Consider the following 20,200-nt stretch of genomic DNA (forward strand, 5'->3'; position numbering starts at 1 on the left):
CACTCAAATGTATGTAAACTATGTCCGGATCCATGCGACCCATCGTTGGATAGATAATTAAAAAACCATTCCAACGAGCTCACAACATTGAAGATCTGGCAACCCTGTCTTGAGTTATAACCACTTAAGTTATATCTGTGTTCTTATTTTTCTGGATTAAATAGAAATAGCTGAAATACGTGTCCAAACCACTCATATTACCACTTACATTGTTGGTAAAAAGTGAGGAATGCATCAACCACATAGGTGGATTAAGTTAGTTTTAGTAATCAAATCAAATGTCTAGGTTATCAAAATGGGAAAAAAAGAAAAAAAAAACGCAATCAATTTTGAACAGTACCAATTTATTTATATGACCTAATCGAATATTTACAATAATATCTACTTAAAAGTTAACTTGAAATATGATATTAAGAAAGTAGTTAAGTTATGTTTGAAACAGTCAAATCTTTATGGTTCGTAACTTGAACATTTTCTAAAGCAAAACACTGTTTCTTTATGCATTTGTTATTTCTTAAGCTATTCTGGAAACTATTTAATTTAAGTTAAGCTTTTTATGGACCATTTGAATACAATTCACTAAATCTTATATCTATTCTACTATAACGTTAAACTCCAACGAATTCACCAACCTAAATGTGCGTCGTTTGCGGCGGCGTCAGCGGCGTCCACGCCCCCGTTGACGCACTCCGCACGGGACTCTGGCCGGCCATCCCGCCAGCTCCCGCTCCTGCCGGCGATCCAGCGACCGCCGCTTCCGAAACGTTCCCACTGCTGCCAGCAGCCACGTGGTTCGGTTCCGGCGACGAGTGATTCTCCGGACACTGGTGTTGGTGGTGTTGGTGATGGTGGTGGTGGGGGTGGGCGTGCTGAGGGTGATGGTGGTGGGAGGTCAGCAGGGTGTGCTCCACCGGAGATTGCTGGTGGTACTGGATTGGGACCGGCGAAGAGGACGAACTCGGTTCGTGACGATGGTGGGAGGTTGGGACCGGGGTCAGCTCGGTGATTTCCGCCGGGTGGTTGTAGGTGCTGGTTGGGCGAGATGCAGTCGGTTAGTATTGTGACTTGGGCGATATCTAGTATCGATTTAGTACCTGATGTCCCCGATCATCGGGATGTACTCCGCGGTTGGATAGTGATACGCGCCCTGGTAGACACTGTAGTCCCCGGCACTGTGCCACGAGGCCGAGTAGCCAAGGTTGGTGATCGTCGGAGCGTTCAGGACGTTGCCGTAGAGTTGATGGTTTGGCGAAACCGTTGGAGTTGGGTGGTAAATCTGCAAGAAAATATTGATTTCTGATTATTAAACAAGTTCAATTCAAATGAGAAGAGATCATCCATTACCTGATGCCCTGCCGGTGCGTAAATCTGCTGCGGCGAAACGCTCGGCTGGTACACATCGATCTGGGAAACGGATGCCGTCGCCGAGGACACCGCCGGAGTGTACTGACTGGCGCTGCTGTGCGAACCGAGGTGGTACGTCGGCGAGGATGTTACATAGCCCGGGGATCCGTTCGAGTGTGTCGGCGAGATGTTCGGGGCGATCGAGTTGGGACTGCCGGGGTTCGTGGTCTGGCTGGTCCAGTAGGTTCCTCCGGCGGAGGCCACCGAGGACGGAGTTTGCCAGGCTGTGGAGTACGATGAAAACACCGGCGATGGGACCGTTTCCAGCGGAAGGTAACCCGTGGCAGGTTGGGGTGAAGTGCTACCACTGGTACTGCGCGATCGCTGGGTGCTGTACGGGGTCACCCGGTTCGTTCGTAACGTCGTATGCTGGAACCGTTCCGCCGTTGGCAGCGGTGATTGTGCCGTTGCGTACGACGGGTGGAAGTTCAACCAGCCGTAAGTCGAGTTCTCCCTCGCGTACACCGAGTCCGGCCGTTCCTTCGCGTCCAAAAAGGCCTTCGCAAACGGATTGTACTTGATCTTCAGCGAAGTGACCTCCTCATTTTGATAAGCCGTCACGGCGATGAACTGAGTTTCCGGAAACGGAAAAGAGTACACCTTCTGCTGATCCCGCTGGTCGGAAACCAGATGGACCAAATGTACTCGGGGCTCGTACTTGTGCAGCGAGTTCAGCATGATCTGCCCGTTGCCGTTGGTTTTGTTGGTGAGCTTCACCTTGGCGAACGAGATCGGTTCCTTCATCCAGTGCTGGCCAAAGTTGGGCGACTCCGGGTGGTAGTAGATCGGGTTGGGCGGGGGAGCCTCAGCTTTGCCGCCGGCGACCTGGAGAAGACATTTCATATTTAGATATTTCTAGGCTAGTATACATTTTATTCAAAGTTCAAAATCAGGGGATAAAAAATATTTTTTCAAAAAACTTTAAAAGTTTAATGGAAATTGAGGTAATCAGCTTAAATCAATTCAAAATGCATTCCCGTGCATTTAGAATCATTTTTAAGCATGTTTTTGTTTATTTAAAAATCTTTTGAATTTAAAAAAAAATCGATATTTAGCATCGCAAATATTTTTTTTGCTAAAATGTTGTTTTTGTCAAACCTTACATTTTTTGAAAACTAATGATTGCAAAACAACTGAATTAGTGTAAAATGTATTTTAAAACACTTTTTGCATTCAAATGTTGAGACTATGGCATGTTATTTCAATGTTTAATAATTTTATTTTTAGGGACAAAAAAAAGGGACAAAAATTAAAAAAAAAATGTTTGCATGGGCCTCATTAATAATAAAAAAACAAATTTATGAATACATTTTAACTTTTTACCGAAAATTTAAGCTATTGGTCAAGTTTCAAAACAAAATCATTTTAAATTTCTAACAAAGTACGAGATTATTTGTTACTGTTATTTTTAATATGTACTGAAACTTATTTTTATTTCAAATATTTTATTTTATTTTTTTATAAAAAAAACAGGAACATTTATTAGTTAAAAAGAATTATTAAATTTTTGGATTTAATAATGCTCAATGTTTTGAATTAAAAATGTATTTTTATTTTTAAGTTTTCAAAACTTTTTTTTATTTTGCAATATGGTATCTTATGTTTAATCATTCAATTTTATTTTATTGTTTAAATATTTTTGCTCTATGGTTTTTATTTTTTTATTTATGATTTTTTAATATTTTAGAATTTCATTCAATTCGATAACTCTATTGATACCATCCACAAACCCAAGGATTTTTTAATTTCAGAATGGGCCGGTGTCCATGATGTTACTGTATAAAGCATTTATGATTTTCCTAAATGAGATTTTTTCTCCACACAAAGAATTTCGATTAGAGTTCTGTTTTCTTCAAAACAGCTTAAAAATGTACTGAAATGAACCTAATGTTACGATTCTCAATGTCAATAAAAGAATCATTCGTAAAATGTTGTGATCTCTTAGAAAAAAATATTAAAAATATTTTGGAAATTTTAAATAAAGGACTGACAATTCCAAGGGGCCAAAGATTCAATATTACGACCCTTTGAAAAGTTAGTCTTGTGCTTAAAATTTGCAAATTATTTTGTTGAATAAACCAGAAATTTAATTGATGATTTATTTTTTTACGTTGAGATATAGTCACTCAAATATATATATTTAAAAAAAAACAAAAAAATAGATTTCTAAAAGGCACATAAATTGCATTTATTTTTAATGCCGATATTTGTGAACCTGATGGTACGATTTTTAATGTAAATAATTGAATCATTCTTAAAATTATGTGATCTCCTTGAAAAAAATATTAAAATTATTTTGGAATTTTTAAAACTAGGACTGACAATTCAAAAGGGCCAAAGTTTCAATATTACGACCTTTTGAGAAGTTAGTCTTGTGCTTAAATTTTAAAAATAAATCAGAAAATGTATTGTTTGATAATTTTTTTAACATTGCTTTGGATTTTTATAGATTGCAAATTGCAAATCGAGTCATATGTTTCCGGAATGCCGCACGGCGTGTTTTCTGGGCAACCTTAAGGAGAAAAAATAGTCATCGCTACTTTCAAATGTGTCTTATAGGAAATTTTCTCAGCTTTCCAATGCTTCTAAGAGCGAAATGTTTCATCGGGAAATTTCTGAGATATCTCTATTTTAAGTTATTTGTTTTAAAATCCTTAATCATTTATTGGAAACTTTTAAATAACAGTTCAGGAAACTTGTCAAATGATGTGTTTCATGTGTCATTTACTCATCAAAATGTGCAAAATAAGACAAGAAACAACTTTGTAGAAGGTTGCAAACCGCTAAACATTTCGAAAATGAAGTTTTAACCGAATTTTTGAATATGTGGGATTTATTCAGAAATTAAAATCATTAAACTGCATAAAATATTATTTTCACAAGAACAAATAGATTATTACATAATTGCTGTGTACAAATAACACCGGTCTGCTCTGATACAGCTTGGAATTAGCTGCTACAACCGATTTTTTTACAGGTTTGAGATTGATAGGATATTACAAGATTTTTATGGATAAATATCATGTTTCCTTAATCAAACATTAACCAGTTGCATAGATACAAAACATGTTTAATACTCGAAATTAAACTGCAAACTACCGTTGCAAGCTTTAGGAGAAATACTTTTCATTAGTATGAAATGATTGTTTTAGTTTTTTTGTATTAATAATCAAAGATTTACCAATATTTTAGAAGTTTATAAGACTGTCATCTTCAATCTCATCTTTAAAAAAGAAATATTTCGTGATTTTTGTTTAAATAGTTTCGAAAGAAAGTTTCTGTTGATTTTTTTTTGTTAAAATAATATTTTAAAAAAAAGTTTGTGACGGTGTTTTCAGCATTCTGAATTGGAAGACTCGAGTATTATTGCTACTTTTAAGTGCATGTTCAACAGAAAACATTTTATAAAATTTTATCTTTATTTTATACTCATGAAAATATGACTTTTGAAGCATGCAACAGTAATATGTAGTACATTTTCGATTTTAAATCATATTTGTATTTATGTTCCTGGTTAATGTTTGCTTAAGAAAATATCAAATTTATTCATTAAAATTCAATAATACCATTAACAATCACAAACCTGCCAAAGTTTCGGTTGAACATGCAGACACGTGATATTTGTACACAAAAAATATGTAATTATCTAATGATTCTTGTAAAAAATATATTTTAACACTGTTTTATGATTTTAATTTCTGAATAAATCCCACATATTCAAAAATTCGGTTAAAACATAATTTTCAAAATGTTTAGCGGTTTACAACCTTCTACAAAGTTGTTTCTTGTCTTATTTTGCACATTTTGATGAGTAAATGACACATGAAACACATCATTTGATAAGTTTTCTGAACTGGTAGTATAGAATTTCAAATAAATAATAAAGGAATTTAAAACCAAAAAACTTAAAATAGAGATATCTCAGAAATTTCCCGATGAAACATTTCGCTTTTAGAAGCATTGGAAAGCTGAGAAAATTTCCTATGAGACACATTTGAAAGTAGCGATGACTATTTTTTCCTGATAAGTTTGTTCTAGAAAACACGCCGTGTGCCATTATTTGAATATTGAGTTCTGTTTTGGTGACAATTAAAAAAAACTTAAATTTTATTGATTCTGTATATTTCAGTGGCTGTATCTCACAACGAATAAACCATTCTTCTATTTTTCTCAGATGAATTTATTGAATGTTTTTTCAGTTTTTTTGAGAAAAATATCTTTTTTTTCAGAAATGGGTGCGCTTTTTAAAAACCGATAATTTGATGATTTTTTCTCAAAACTGAACATATTTTCGCAAACTTCGCACTTTATCCAAAACTAAAAAAAAAAATAAAGCACTCTTCGGCTGTAAAAAAAAAATAACTGCAAATAATCTATTTTTCAAAAAATCGCTGCTACTTCAAAACAAAAAACCTGCCCATGCTTCTCTGTAGCTCAAAGATTACTTTTTTGGACCCCTAAAACATATCAAAATATTTCTAAAATCTAAAAATACGGATCTTGGGAATTCAATTGTTGATAATAAAAAGTCTATTGAAAATGGCTTTTTTTAAAGTGTAACTATTTTTATACGAATGGTCCTAACCAATAACTACAACTTTGTCGAAGACAAAAACATGCGCAAAGAAGCTTAGAAAGTAGAAGAAAGGATAGTACAAAGTGTTAGCCAATTTCAAAATACAAATGAAATCTAAAAAATATATTTTTTTATTTCATATTCGGCCAGCACTATGGAATCATTCTTAAAAACCAAGCGTCCCGATCTTTCGTAGAATTAATTCATGATTCTCAGCATTCCAACCCAGTCATTAGCCACCTTAAAATTAGCATTGATTCCGCTAGACACAGCCCAATCCGGCCACGGTCGGAAATATCCTCCCGAAACGGTTCGTAAAACCGATCTTGGCCATTCCATCATCACTAGACACCAACTTCATCTTTTACATTACGCCGGCAGCGTGAGCCCTTCGGCGGGCTCCTGTTTTCGCCTGTTCCAATTAGCGCCTCCATCGCCCGCCACGGAATTATTGTTTTTTCCAGCAACCCTCGTCATGCATTAATTAGCGGAATGCAAATAGTTTGCCTCGCTACGGAATAAACAAGATCTTGAGAGGCCCCGAGCCGCCGCCAAGGTAGCAGCGAAACCTCCGCTTAAAACGTGCATCGGTGCATGGAATGCTAGGTGTTTGCACAATTGTGGAACATTTGTGCACAAATTTTTCATTTAAAATTATATTTTACTTTGTTCAGAGAGGCAAAAGTAGCTTCTTATGTTCCAAATTTCAACAAAATTTAAAAAACGAAGTTTTGTTGTTTTTTCAGACTTGATGCTCTAAGGGTTCTAGATTTGATGTGCTAAGGTTCAGGACACCTACCCACTCGCCGTTGACGTACTTCCAGCGGTGCGAATCCACCTGGCAAAACTCCAGCATCACGTTATACATTGCGGTGGGATCCAATCCGGACGCGGTCACTTTGACCACCGGGAACATGCGCCTGAAACCAGAGAGAGTGAGTTGAAAAAAACCTCAATTCCTGAGAAAGTTTGCAAAATTAAAAAAAAAGTCGTGAGCTGGGAATCACCAGACGGTGACTTAACTCCGATGTAAGTCAATATTAGTCCGCAACTAAGTCCGGACTCCACAGCAATGACAAAGGAAGCTGATCTAATCGAAAGTGACTTGCGAGCGCACAAGCGACGAACCTACCGGCCATTTTTCGTCACAATCATCTCGTTGGTCAGGTTCTGGAAGCGCAGCCACAAATCCCGATCGTCAAGGGAAATCGACAGGTTCCGATCGCGACCACTTCCACCTCCGCCACCACCGCTAACGGTGCGTAGCAATCCTCCGGAGGAAGAACCGCCGCCGGAACCGGTTCCGTTTGAGCCGCCGGTCATGATGGGATCGATCGAGGACAGGATGTGGGATGTGGCCATCTCATCCACGGAGCGCATTCTGGAATGATTGGGAGAAAAAATATTTTTGTAGATTTTGTTCAGAGGTAGTTAACTTGTTTGCACTAGTAATAGGTTGAATGAATAAAATCAATATTAGCCGACGGGGTTCGTCAATAGCTGGGAAATTTTCGATTTCACGTATTTATGCGTCATTAAATTAAACACGAGTTTGTAAACAACATTTTGCCTACCGGACGTTGAACTTTTATGTAATCATTTTCATATCATTTAGAATTTCTCTCCAAACTTTTTATTTTCTTGCTATTATGAAAATGTCATAATAACTGCAATGGCATAACCAATAGAGTTTATTCATCATTTGGAAAATACTTTCTGTCAAAATATAACCCACCTTCAATTTGGGTAAATCAGAACACATGAGTTTTATTTTTATAATAAAATTATTCGAAGTAAGTAGAAATTTTTGGATAATCGAATCCTCGAACAGTCAGGTTCAGTTTCAAACAAAAAGCCATTCGAAAACCAAAATTTGAAGCTTTTCCAAAATGTATTTCCAGAGATAAAGCCATATTAGTGTTTTACGTCTTATTTTTACTCTATTTTTTCCTATTAAATTTTTGGTTTTATACAGAATCATATACTGAACATCAAATTCGAAATCTCGGCTCATTCTCGCTCGGAAGATCGACAAGTCGTATAGTCGAAGCATAAACGCCAGCACATTTACGCTTGCGCGTTTTACGCTGCGCGTGAAAGTGTTCTTTCTGGCTTCTCATAATAGATCGACAAAGTGCAATATCGATACATATTTTTTAAGTTAATCATAGACTAACATTAAAGACTGAGTACCCTTTATTTTTTTTCTAATAATGTCAATCCAATATGTTTTTCTCAATTAAATATAATTATCTTGCTACCCATAATGTATCCCTGAAATTTAAAAAAAATTGCAGCACTCACTGAGTGGTATCATTATGTTTCTGAAGAATTAATTGCACCAATATATTTGTCGGAGTTTCATCATTTTGTAAGAAAGGCTCTATTTCACCTCTGGTAATATTAAATCGGGTTTTTTAATTTTGCCTTCCTCACTGAGGTAAGGCTATAATCCTGCTCTTAAAATGAACATTTTATTGAAAGCTCAAAGACCCACTTTCATGTATACATATCGACTCAGAATCGAAAACCGAACAAATGTCTGTGTGTGTGTATGTGTGTGTGTATGTGTGTGTGTATGTGTGTGTGTATGTGTGTGTATGTATGTATGTGACCAAAATTCTCACTGAGTTTTCTCAGCACTGGCTGAACCGATTTTGACCAAACTAGTTGCATTCGACTTGGTTTAGGGTCCCATACATCGCTATTGAATTGTTTGAAGTTTCGATAAGTAGTTCAAAAGTTATGTATAAAAATGTGTTTTCACATATATCCGGATCTCATTTATATGCATATAAACGATGTCCGGATCCATCATCCGACACATCGTTGGTTAGGTAATTGAAAGACCTTTCCAACGAGTCCACAACATTAAAGATCTGGCAACCCTGTCTCGAGTTATGACCACTTAAGTGATATATTTGTACTTTTTTGATGCCGGATCTCACTTAAATATATGTAAACGATGTCCGGATCCATCATCCGACCCATCGTTGGTTAGGTAATTGAAAGAACTTTCCAACGAGTCCACAACATTGAAGATCTGGCAACCCTGTCTCGAGTTATGACCACTTAAGTGATATTTATGTACTTTTTTGATGCCGGATCTCACTTAAATGTATGTAAACGATGTCCGGATCCATCATCCGACACATCGTTGGTTAGGTAATTGAAAGACCTTTCCAACGAGTCCACAACATTAAAGATCTGGCAACCCTGTCTCGAGTTATGACCACTTAAGTGATATTTTTGTACTTTTTTGATGCCGGATCTCACTTAAATGTATGTAAACGATGTCCGGATCTATCATCCGACCCATCGTTGGTTAGGTAATTGAAAGACCTTTCCAACGAGTCCACAACATTGAAGATCTGGCAACCCTGTCTCGAGTTATGACCACTTAAGTGATATATTTGTACTTTTTTGATGCCGGATCTCACTTAAATGTATGTAAACGATGTCCGGATCCATCATCCGACCCATCGTTGGTTAGGTCATTGAAAGACCTTTCCAACGAAGGCACAACATTAAAGATCTGGCAACCCTGTCTCGAGTTATGGCCTCTTAAGTGATATATTTGTACTTTTTTGATGCCGGATCTCACTTAAATCAAATGTATGTAAACGATGTCCGGATCCATCATCCGACCCATCGTTGGTTAGGTCATTGAAAGACCTTTCCAACGAGTCCACAACATTGAAGATCTGGCAACCCTGTCTCGAGTTATGACCACTTAAGTGATATATTTGTACTTTTTTGATGCCGGATCTCACTTAAATGTATGTAAACGATGTCCGGATCCATCATCCGACCCATCGTTGGTTAGGTTATTGAAAGACCTTTCCAACGAGTCCACAACATTGAAGATCTGGCAACCCTGTCTCGAGTTATGGCCACTTAAGTGATATATTTGTACTTTTTTGATGCCGGATCTCACTTAAATGTATGTAAACGATGTCCGGATCCATCATCCGACCCATCGTTGGTTAGGTCATTGAAAGACCTTTCCAACGAGTCCACAACATTGAAGATCTGGCAACCCTGTCTCGAGTTATGACCACTTAAGTGATATATTTGTACTTTTTTGATGCCGGATCTCACTTAAATGTATGTAAACGACGTCCGGATCCATCATCCGACCCATCGTTGGTTAGGTCATTGAAAGACCTTTCCAACGAAGGCACAACATTAAAGATCTGGCAACCCTGTCTCGAGTTATGGCCTCTTAAGTGATATATTTGTACTTTTTTGATGCCGGATCTCACTTAAATCAAATGTATGTAAACGATGTCCGGATCCATCATCCGACCCATCGTTGGTTAGGTCATTGAAAGACCTTTCCAACGAGTCCACAACATTGAAAATCTGGCAACCCTGTCTCGAGTTATGACCACTTAAGTGATATATTTGTACTTTTTTGATGCCGGATCTCACTTAAATGTATGTAAACGACGTCCGGATCCATCATCCGACCCATCGTTGGTTAGGTCATTGAAAGACCTTTCCAACGAAGGCACAACATTAAAGATCTGGCAACCCTGTCTCGAGTTATGGCCTCTTAAGTGATATATTTGTACTTTTTTGATGCCGGATCTCACTTAAATCAAATGTATGTAAACGATGTCCGGATCCATCATCCGACCCATCGTTGGTTAGGTCATTGAAAGACCTTTCCAACGAGTCCACAACATTGAAGATCTGGCAACCCTGTCTCGAGTTATGACCACTTAAGTGATATATTTGTACTTTTTTGATGCCGGATCTCACTTAAATGTATGTAAACGATGTCCGGATCCATCATCCGACCCATCGTTGGTTAGGTAATTGAAAGACCTTTCCAACGAGTCCACAACATTGAAGATCTGGCAACCCTGTCTCGAGTTATGACCACTTAAGTGATATATTTGTACTTTTTTGATGCCGGATCTCACTTAAATGTATGTAAACGATGTCCGGATCCATCATCCGACCCATCGTTGGTTAGGTAATTGAAAGACCTTTCCAACGAGTCCACAACATTAAAGATCTGGCAACCCTGTCTCGAGTTATGACCACTTAAGTGATATATTTGTACTCTTTTGATGCCGGATCTCACTTAAATGTATGTAAACGTTATATCTATGTACTTATTTTTCTGGATCTAAAAAAATAGCTGAAGTATGTGTCCAATCCGCTCATATTACCCATTGTTGGTAAAAAGTGAGGAAGGCACCAACCACATAGGTGGATTAAGTTAGTTTTTATTTTCAAGTTTATAACTTAAAAAAGATTATTGAATGTTTGGGTTTTTTTAATATTCAATGATTTAAATTTTATTTATTTTTTCAATTTTAGGTTTTTAAAACTTTTTTTTAATTTTTCAATATAGTATTTTAGGACTATTTTTTATTATTTTTATTGTTTAAATATTTGAACTCAATAATTTTACTTTTTTTTCAATTTATGATTTATTTTATTAATTTAGAATTTTAATCACTTCGATAACTCTATTGGGACCATTCACAAACCCGTGACTTTTTAAGGCATTTATGAGTTTTCTGTATCAGACAAAAAAATCAACACAAAGACTTTCGATTTGAGTTCTGTTTGCTTCAGGAAAAGCTTTAAAATGTACTGAAATGAACATATTTTTGTAAATCTTACCGTTTCTTTAGTTACATTTTAAGTATTTTCAACTGCTATTTGTTTGGTTACTTTAATGTTTTCTACAAGTTTGAACACATTAAAAAAATATTCAGAAAATAAAAAAAAAAGTTTAGTGAATAACAAAATATTGATACTTGAAACATTCGCCTTTTTTGCAAACAACTTCAAAATTACGATAACTATCGATTTAATTTTTGATTCATCTGAAGTATTGTAAAAAAAGGAAAGTTTAGACTATTCTTCAAGAGATACAATAGGACATCAGAATGACTATATAAACATCCCATTGTGCCTTTTTTCTGTCAGAAAACTTCATATTAAATTTGTACGAACATTTATTCAAAATGTTCCTAAATAATTTAGAGGAATTATAGATTTTTCTATTAATTTACATGTTTAGTAGAGAAAAATGCAAACATTTGAGCTGTATATTTTGTATGGATAATGTTAATGCCTTTTTATTGAAAAACAGTGAATTTTGAAAATACACTCAACATTTTGACAAAGATAGTTAATTCATTTTATTGAAATTTTGAAAAGTGTCCAATTGTATCAATCTTTTTTTTTTAAATATTCAGAATATTATATACAATTTTCTTTCTTTACTTGTTAGTTGCTGAAATCGTGCCTTGCAAATAAGATTTTTTATAGTTTTTTTTCTAGATTTTGAAGAATAATGTTAAAATTGACTAATATGAAAACGTTATTTTATCTTAACAATAAATTTTTCACTGTAACTTCATTGTTTGTAGGGGAACCGCATCTGATTCCAGCGTGCCTTTAATGTTTCCATATCAGCACTTTGACGTTCAATTACAGCTAATTAAACGCGTTTTCAACTGAAATCGGGTGATAAATAGTTGAATAGGAAGTGAGCAAGCAAGTTTCTATAAACAGTTTTCCAAAATAAGTTGTTTAAATTGTTTAAAACCTGCCAAACATACGAGAATATCCCCAATCTTAAAAAAACTACAAAACGATTCTTTCTTCAAATTCTAAGTTCAATTATTTTACAGGTTAAACCAATTTTCAGCTTAATCAGGAATATTGGACTTAATTAAAATTTATTGTAATTTTAGCTATGTAAACTTGTTTACACAATTCCAAGTGAGAAAAGAAACAACTCGATTTCAGTTACGTATGCCTTTTAAAATTTGTAATCTGACGTCAAAATGTTGGCATGCCAACATAAGGTGCTCGATGTGATTACATTCTGTTCTCTCATGTCATATCGTCGTATATTTTTTTTAAATAGATTTTTAAGAAGTTAAAATTATTTCTGTTATTTTAGACCATATTGTTAACAAATCAGCTTTTAAATATTAAAAATGTAGGAAAAATTTTAAACATATATTTCAGAAAAATGTATAATAACACTTATTTCGACAAAACAATATTATTCATAATTCTAATGTAATAAACTAAAACAAAAATATTTAAAAGCAAAAGTTGCTAAGGTTTCCATGTGGAATGGAAAATAATTACTTAAATATGATATTGTTTCATAATGATATCAAAGAAAGACAAACTATCTGTTTCCATCCAGAGTATCGGGAAAATAACTCAATGGGAACCAGTACTTTACCCCTTCAAATCTTGAGCTCTAGTGTGTGAAAACCTGGTGATCAAAACCGGCACGCATCTTACACATATATAAACACCTAATTAACACCAGTGTGGCACGTCTTTCCATCACTTAGCAACATCTTCCAAAACTGATACCATTCAAATTGGAAGTTAATATACCTCCATCATCGACATCGCCAGGAGAGGCCTTTTCGTGCACCGATTGAACCCTTGATCAATGAGTTGAGTTGAGACTGGTTCAATCCGCAACTTACTAAGTGACAACGTCACGTTGATCGAAATCTTTTTATTTTTCGAATCCACGCGCGAAATTCTGAAATTTGACCTTTCTTGCTTCACCAAGTTTCCCCCCAGCTGATCCGACACTGACCTCTCTCTGTCTGACTTAAGTCGCGGAGAAGCTCTATGGAACTGCGCGCGCGGGCACGATTTATGACCTCCTGCGGAAATGTCTTAATCAATCGCGATCACTTTGGGCCGTCTGGCGGGGATCGATCCAACAGAAGCTGTCGAAGTTTGATTGTCCAGAGGTGTTTTATTGGAGGGGCCCAAAAGGCCGACTTTTGCCGCCGCTGAACTCGGGAAGACTGGTCTTTGGCGAGATGCGGAGCGCTCTTTTATTGGACCTTTCGATCGGGGTGCCGACTCATCATCATCACCATCATCATGGGCTTAACCCTGCGTTCATCAAGGAGATTAGTGTATGAGTGTTGCAATTTTTCTATCAATTTTTAAATTATCTTGTTGAATTTCATTTCAGCAATCTTAAATTGATACTTTTTGAAAGACATGCATAAAAATACAAAATAAAAGTTTAGACCAAGGGTTAGGACCAAATCCGCATCCAACTACCTGAATAGGACCTGAGAAAATCTTCAGTTTCCACCCAGAACGTTTGCCGCCGCGGTCACCCTCCTTCGGTGGGAAAAGAGGAAGCCCCCTGACACGACGGGTTGTACGAATTTATGCCCATCCCATGACCGACCGGCGATCGCTCCTCGGAACACAATATCAATATTTTATTTTTATCGCTTTTTTATTGAAAAATATCATTTAATTTTTATCGTTTTATGGCACCCCTTTGAGAAAAAAAAGAGTCAGCAAGCAACCCTACCAACCTTTGTCCGCCACTAATTTGAGCCACTTTTGCCGACTTTCATCGATATCAGGGAAACTTAACCGTTTTTTCTGTTGAAAATTTGCGACAAAAATTTAAATAATATAAAATAACCACGCGTCTCCACCGAGGAAGTACTTTTCTAAGAAATTTCATGAAACTAGACGTTTGGTCACACACACCTGAAAAAAAAATCGCTTCACAAATACTTGAAAACCATTCATGACAGTCTGCACCAAAGTGCCAGTTTATGGGTCCCCCTCAATTAGGGTGAAATGTGGGTGATGGAGATGAGTCGTTTGGCGGCTCTCCTTTGGTCGACGGTCATAAATTGTTTTGTTGATGAATCAATTAATAATTCTTCTGATTCTTGCTTTTTCACTGATTTTGATCCCAAAATCTGGGATATTCTCATCATGTTGAGAGAAGATTGTGGCTTCAGTGAGAGGTTAGTTCCATCAACGGTAGCCCGTATTGCTTCTGAAGAGCAAAACTGGTTTCGATGGTAAGAAACGAAAAGCATTTTTATGAAGAAAAGGTCTACCTGAGCATCGCAATTTGGTAGATGAGTTGTACAAACAGAGAGATCCACCCGAGTCAGGTCAGATGACTTTGCTGTTGATTTTTTTTACGTCACGAAAACGTGCCCATATTTGTCATTTTAGTTGCGTGACAAGATAAGTTCACTTAACAAAAATAAATTCTTGGAAATGTATAATGTACAAAGATTGTATAGATAAACCGTGCAAACAATGGGATAAAAGTTTGCGCTTCAAGAAAATTTATGTAGAAGCATAATGTTAGGGTTCCAGAAATCAATTTTGTCATAAATAAAAATAAAAAGATCTAAGACTGTTCACTAATGTAACAAAATATTCAATGAAGCTTCAATGAAAATCACTTCGGATAATCAAATCTTCAGATAATCGAGTCACAAAAAAATCGTTGTCTTATTTTTTACTGACGAGCTTAAGTAACCCCTGTTATTGAGTTACTTATTTTTAATAAAACTTTATATATAAACTTATTAAGCCATTTCAAATTTTATTAAAAGTTTTTGTCCCCTCCTTTTTCCGATTTTACGAAAAAAAGTTTTGAAAAAGTTGGTCGTCATCGATCATGGCCGTTCATGGTCACCCGCGACAGACACGAACGACGAAACAAAGAGAAACGCAAAAAGTAACTTTTTCAAAACTTTTTTTCGTAAAATCGCGATAACTCTCGATGTTTACAAGCAAACCCCTTATGTCTATATATCAAAATTTTTGTAATTGTTTGCTCTACAACTTTGTAGAACATTGTTACACTCTAAAAAATAACCCTGCAAAGTTAGAAAAAACACGAAATTTTAAAATGAAAAATTTTGTTCTAAATGAAAAAATGACCCTTGTAGATTCGAAGAGTACATTAAATTTCCCTTAAAATGACATGTTCCAAAAAATTTTACAGTCGAGTGACGGAAAATGGGAGAATTTTTAAAACTTTTTTAGGGTTTTTTTAGATGAAAAAAAAGTTTTTTCGGAATTCTGAGTACGCCATCAAATCGGGCGTCTAATTTTACATAAAAGTCCTTTTGACACCAAATTTCTATCTCATCACCGTTTCAGGCTGCAAATTATTGAAAAACACATCTTTTTTCGCATGTTCAATAATGGTCGGGGCAACTTTTCCCGATTTCGTGTGAGTTGGTAGAGAATTACCCAGATAACATTTTAATAACTTAAACAATTGATTGTTAACAATAAGAATAAATTGTTTGACGATTATTTTGGTATTTTTAAACAAATAGGGAACTTTAAAATTTTCTACAAATTTGGAATTTGTGGAACACTGATAAAAATAAGACATAACACATTAGATAAAAAAAACATACTAGTAATTTCATTGATATTTTGCAAATTCTCAGAAGTTTTACATATACTTATAATATAAAATCATTATGTAATACTTTTTGCAATATTTTTTTTAAATTCAATTTATTTTTATCTTGTTGAGTTTTTGATATGATAGAATTTTTTTTTTTATTTCCAAATGACATTTTTTTTTAATTTTTAATTATTTTTTCTAAATCAGCTAGTTTAGAACTTAAATTTTTTATTCCTGATTTTTTTCCAGATTTTTTGGATGGATTACTATGATTATAATTAAGATTAATATTTTTAAGAAATTTATGTCACTCAAATCTGAATCAAATTAAAAAGAGGGGAAGGGGCAAAAAAACACACATAAAAAAATAATTACAATAAATTACAAGCCATAGTATAAAAATTCGATTGAAAACAATGTTTTAAAATGCATTTTACACCAGTTCATGTTTTAGGCTTTTCAGAAAGAGCACACAATTTGGAACCAAACTGCATCAATTGGAAATGTTGAAACTGGATTTCAACATTTCAATGCAAAAAAGCATAACAGTTTTCAAAAATTCAAAATTTAAAGAAAATATTTTTATGTAGAAAAAAGTTTTTGCTACTGTACAAAGAAAATTCAAAAAAACTCAAAATATTTTTGAACTAGCTTGAACACGTTAAAAATGATTAAAAACGCATGACAAGGCAAATTAAATTGTTATCAGTTGTTTTCAAAATTTATTTAAAGTATTTTTCGATTGCAAATTTGATTTAACATGCCAAATACATTTTGACCAATTTGTGTCATAGCACAAAATCGGCCTAAAAAATCAGGGGGTAAAAAAATTAAACTACAAAATTGTAACAGATATAAAACTATAATCTACTGAAACCATTTCAAGTGCATTTTCTTCTTCTTTTCATTTTAAACCTGACCAATCTTGACTACCTCTAAAAATATTTTTTTCAAAAAGATTGAAAAGTTTCTTATTTATTTGCTTCAAAGGCAAATTGAAGATTTAAAATTATGATTTTTCTACATCATCTAAATAGCGTCAAATTATTATGGCTAACGAAATGAAATTTTTGTTCAATTTCCAATCTTTTGAATAAAAATATTTTCAATACATTCAAAACTTGTATGAAGTAAAATTAATTATCTTGTCACAAACTTGTCATAGGAAAAGTGCATGCAAGATTTCATCCAAATAAAAAAATACAAAAAAAAATTTTCACAAAAAAATTCATACTTGAATTGCTCAATCTTCTGAAAAAAAAAATCTGAAGAGATCATGGGACGGAAAACATAGTTACATTGAAATTTATTTCGTCTGTTGTGTGCTATCTAGTGACAACGACCATTTAGTGCTATTCGAAAAAATCGAATTTAAAGTTTGATGATGAATATTTTCAAAACTTTCTGAAACAATCGGTTCGTATACTATCGCTTAACAAACGCTCCAAGTTTCAACTAATTTGGTTACACTAGTTAAAAGATACAGTAAGTAATGTAAACAAAAATCTGAAAAGCACGTGTCACAAGTGTGTTTCGAAAGTAAAATTGTACTACGTGTCACAAGTGTGCACAGAATTTCCATACAAACTAAAATAGACTTAAATCAATAGTTTAACCGACTTAACGGTGCACATCAACCAGAGCTTTTGCAACCAGATTTTTGTTACAGACATTTTAGTATCTTCGAAATTACGGGTACTATCGAAATATTGTTTTATTCATCCCCTAAAGTACTGTCCACAAAGTAATTTACAACAAAGTTTGACTTATTTGACAAACGCGTTGTTGCAGGATTGGGTCCGTAAGTTTGACAATTTTGGAATAAGAAGACAACAACTTCCTTCGTTGCTGTGTACCCTTAATCAGTATATTTTCAAAAACAAAAGATTGCATTGCCTTCAGAAAATGTGTATCAACATAAATTTGTGAAAAACATGAAAAATTTTCCACATTTTCTAACAACATGTATGACGTGTCACAAGTGTGCACGATCATTTTGATGATAAATTGGTCTATGTCACTAGTGTGTATTGCGATATCCGGGAAACGGAAGCGAGTTCCCAAAATCGGGTTGAAGCATCTTGTAGTGTTTGTAGCAAAACTTCATCATTAACTCATTTTCGACCAAAATGGCCTTTGTCACAAGACAGCAGACGATTTATCAATTTTTAAGTACTCTCGGATTCGGATTCATCGGGAAAAATACTAAGATTTCCTCAGAGACAGAGCTTTCCGGAGAGTGTAATTATTTTGAGTTTAATTTAAAATTCCAGCAAATAATTATAAAAATAGTTTCAAAGTTCTTTTTTTATTATTTCTTCCACCAACTTATAGGTTTGTTTGTTTGTATATTTTAAAGGCTACAAATAAAAAAGAAATCGTCAGATTAAATCTCACATTTCTAAAATTAGGTGACAGGATAATTGACAACAATTATCTTTGTCTTTTCAGGTAACAAACAAATGTAAATTCAAATGAAATATGATTTAACTAATATACCAACAACTACCCCGAAAAAAAACCAAAAACAAACCAATCACTTGAATGAAATATGCATTGGAAACAAGGACCAAATTAAAGATCTTTTATTATCTTTAGTAAAACTGAGAAAGAGGAATTATCTCATTTAACATTTGAAGTACTTAAAAATTAAAATAGATTTGGAGGTTTTATGATAATTTGTAGCTATTATTTTTTTAATGTTAAGAATCAAGGTTTTTTTTTACATAAAAGACATTCAATGAAATAAGTTATTCGTTGTTCATTGTTTTAGACTTGAGTTGAAAAACGATAAATATTTATAAATCTTTTCCAAAAAAATATTATTGCAACGGTAAACGCTCAGTCAATTGCAAATTCAACCCAAACAAAAAGTCCACCTCAAAACAGACCTCCCAGCGGCCCACCTGTTCACACTGTGGCACAAATATTCCCACGCACATTAGACCAAACTCCCTATTGAATTTAACAAACAGACGGCGATGACGACGGCGACGACGAACGGAAAAAAAAGTTTCAATAAATTAACTATGCGCGAATAAACAACTAACAAAAGCTTGTTGATGATACTCACTGTCGAGCCAGCAGGTGTCGAAGATCACACTTTCCTTCTAACCACCAGCAACCAAACCAGGTTGAACACTCTCCTGTTAATAAATCTCCTTTGTACAAAAATCCTCAGGGGCTCGGGGATTATTTATCACAATTATGAGAATTAACTCCTTCTTTGAGGGGGAGGCACACTTTTGCACTACTTTTCACCAAACTTCCGGATAGTTGTTTTAATAACTCACACTTTCCACCAACTTCCGGTTCGGGTTTTATTTTTTCTTGCTGCTGGTTGGTAGAACTGACCAAACTGTTTGAACTGTCGCAAGGTCGCAAGATTGGTTGAGATCACTTTGCGCACTTCATCGTACGCATGCTAGAATCCACACTACCATCTTAATTTTTGATGTTATAAATTAATTAACAAACAACAATCGCCTTCCTCATCTACCTCCCCGAACGACTAGTGCTAGTTCGCACTGAGAGCTTTCGATCGTCAAACAAATTACCTCTCGTTAAAATCGTTTACACAAATATGGACAAGTTTAATAATAATCTTTATAATAACTCTGTGAACATACACTAATTAATTAGTATGGGTTTGTCAAATGTTTTATAAATACAATCGTCACAAATTCAAATTCACACAAGCACACCACCGTTCGAAAATTACTCTGAAGCTCCTCCGATCACTGATCTTCCTCTTCCAACTCCCAAAAGCGCACAAAACCACCCAACAAAATCTCGCCACTTGTCACGAAATAATTGCCACACCAAATTGAGGAGGGGGAATTCACCACGTGTCACCCGACGGTCACTCTCTCTTCTTTTTGCACTTGGCTCAGCCTCAACTCAAGCTGCCGCTGATCTGCTGAGAAATACCACCCTTGCGCGATGGCAGACGTCAAGTGTCTGTCGGCTGGTTTTCTCGATCGTTAACTTTGATGGATGATCTT

General features: G+C 35.0%; 1 protein-coding gene across 1 annotated transcript; it reads right to left on the bottom strand.

The window, feature by feature from the left end:
• Positions 1-340: 340 nt before the first annotated feature.
• LOC120428655 (T-related protein) lies at positions 341-20,122 on the bottom strand. The gene is made up of 6 exons (XM_039593702.2): positions 19,270-20,122; positions 7,113-7,361; positions 6,780-6,900; positions 1,345-2,229; positions 1,095-1,276; positions 341-1,029 (listed from the first exon to the last, which is right to left on the bottom strand). Exons 2-6 carry the CDS (start codon positions 7,358-7,360, stop codon positions 633-635), a joined length of 1,833 nt encoding a protein of 610 aa, XP_039449636.1. The 5' UTR covers position 7,361; positions 19,270-20,122; the 3' UTR covers positions 341-632.
• Between the last annotated feature and the right edge of the window lie 78 nt (positions 20,123-20,200).

Source organism: Culex pipiens, chromosome 2, assembly GCF_016801865.2.
Source record: "Culex pipiens pallens isolate TS chromosome 2, TS_CPP_V2, whole genome shotgun sequence".
Classification (NCBI taxonomy): domain Eukaryota; kingdom Metazoa; phylum Arthropoda; class Insecta; order Diptera; family Culicidae; genus Culex; species Culex pipiens.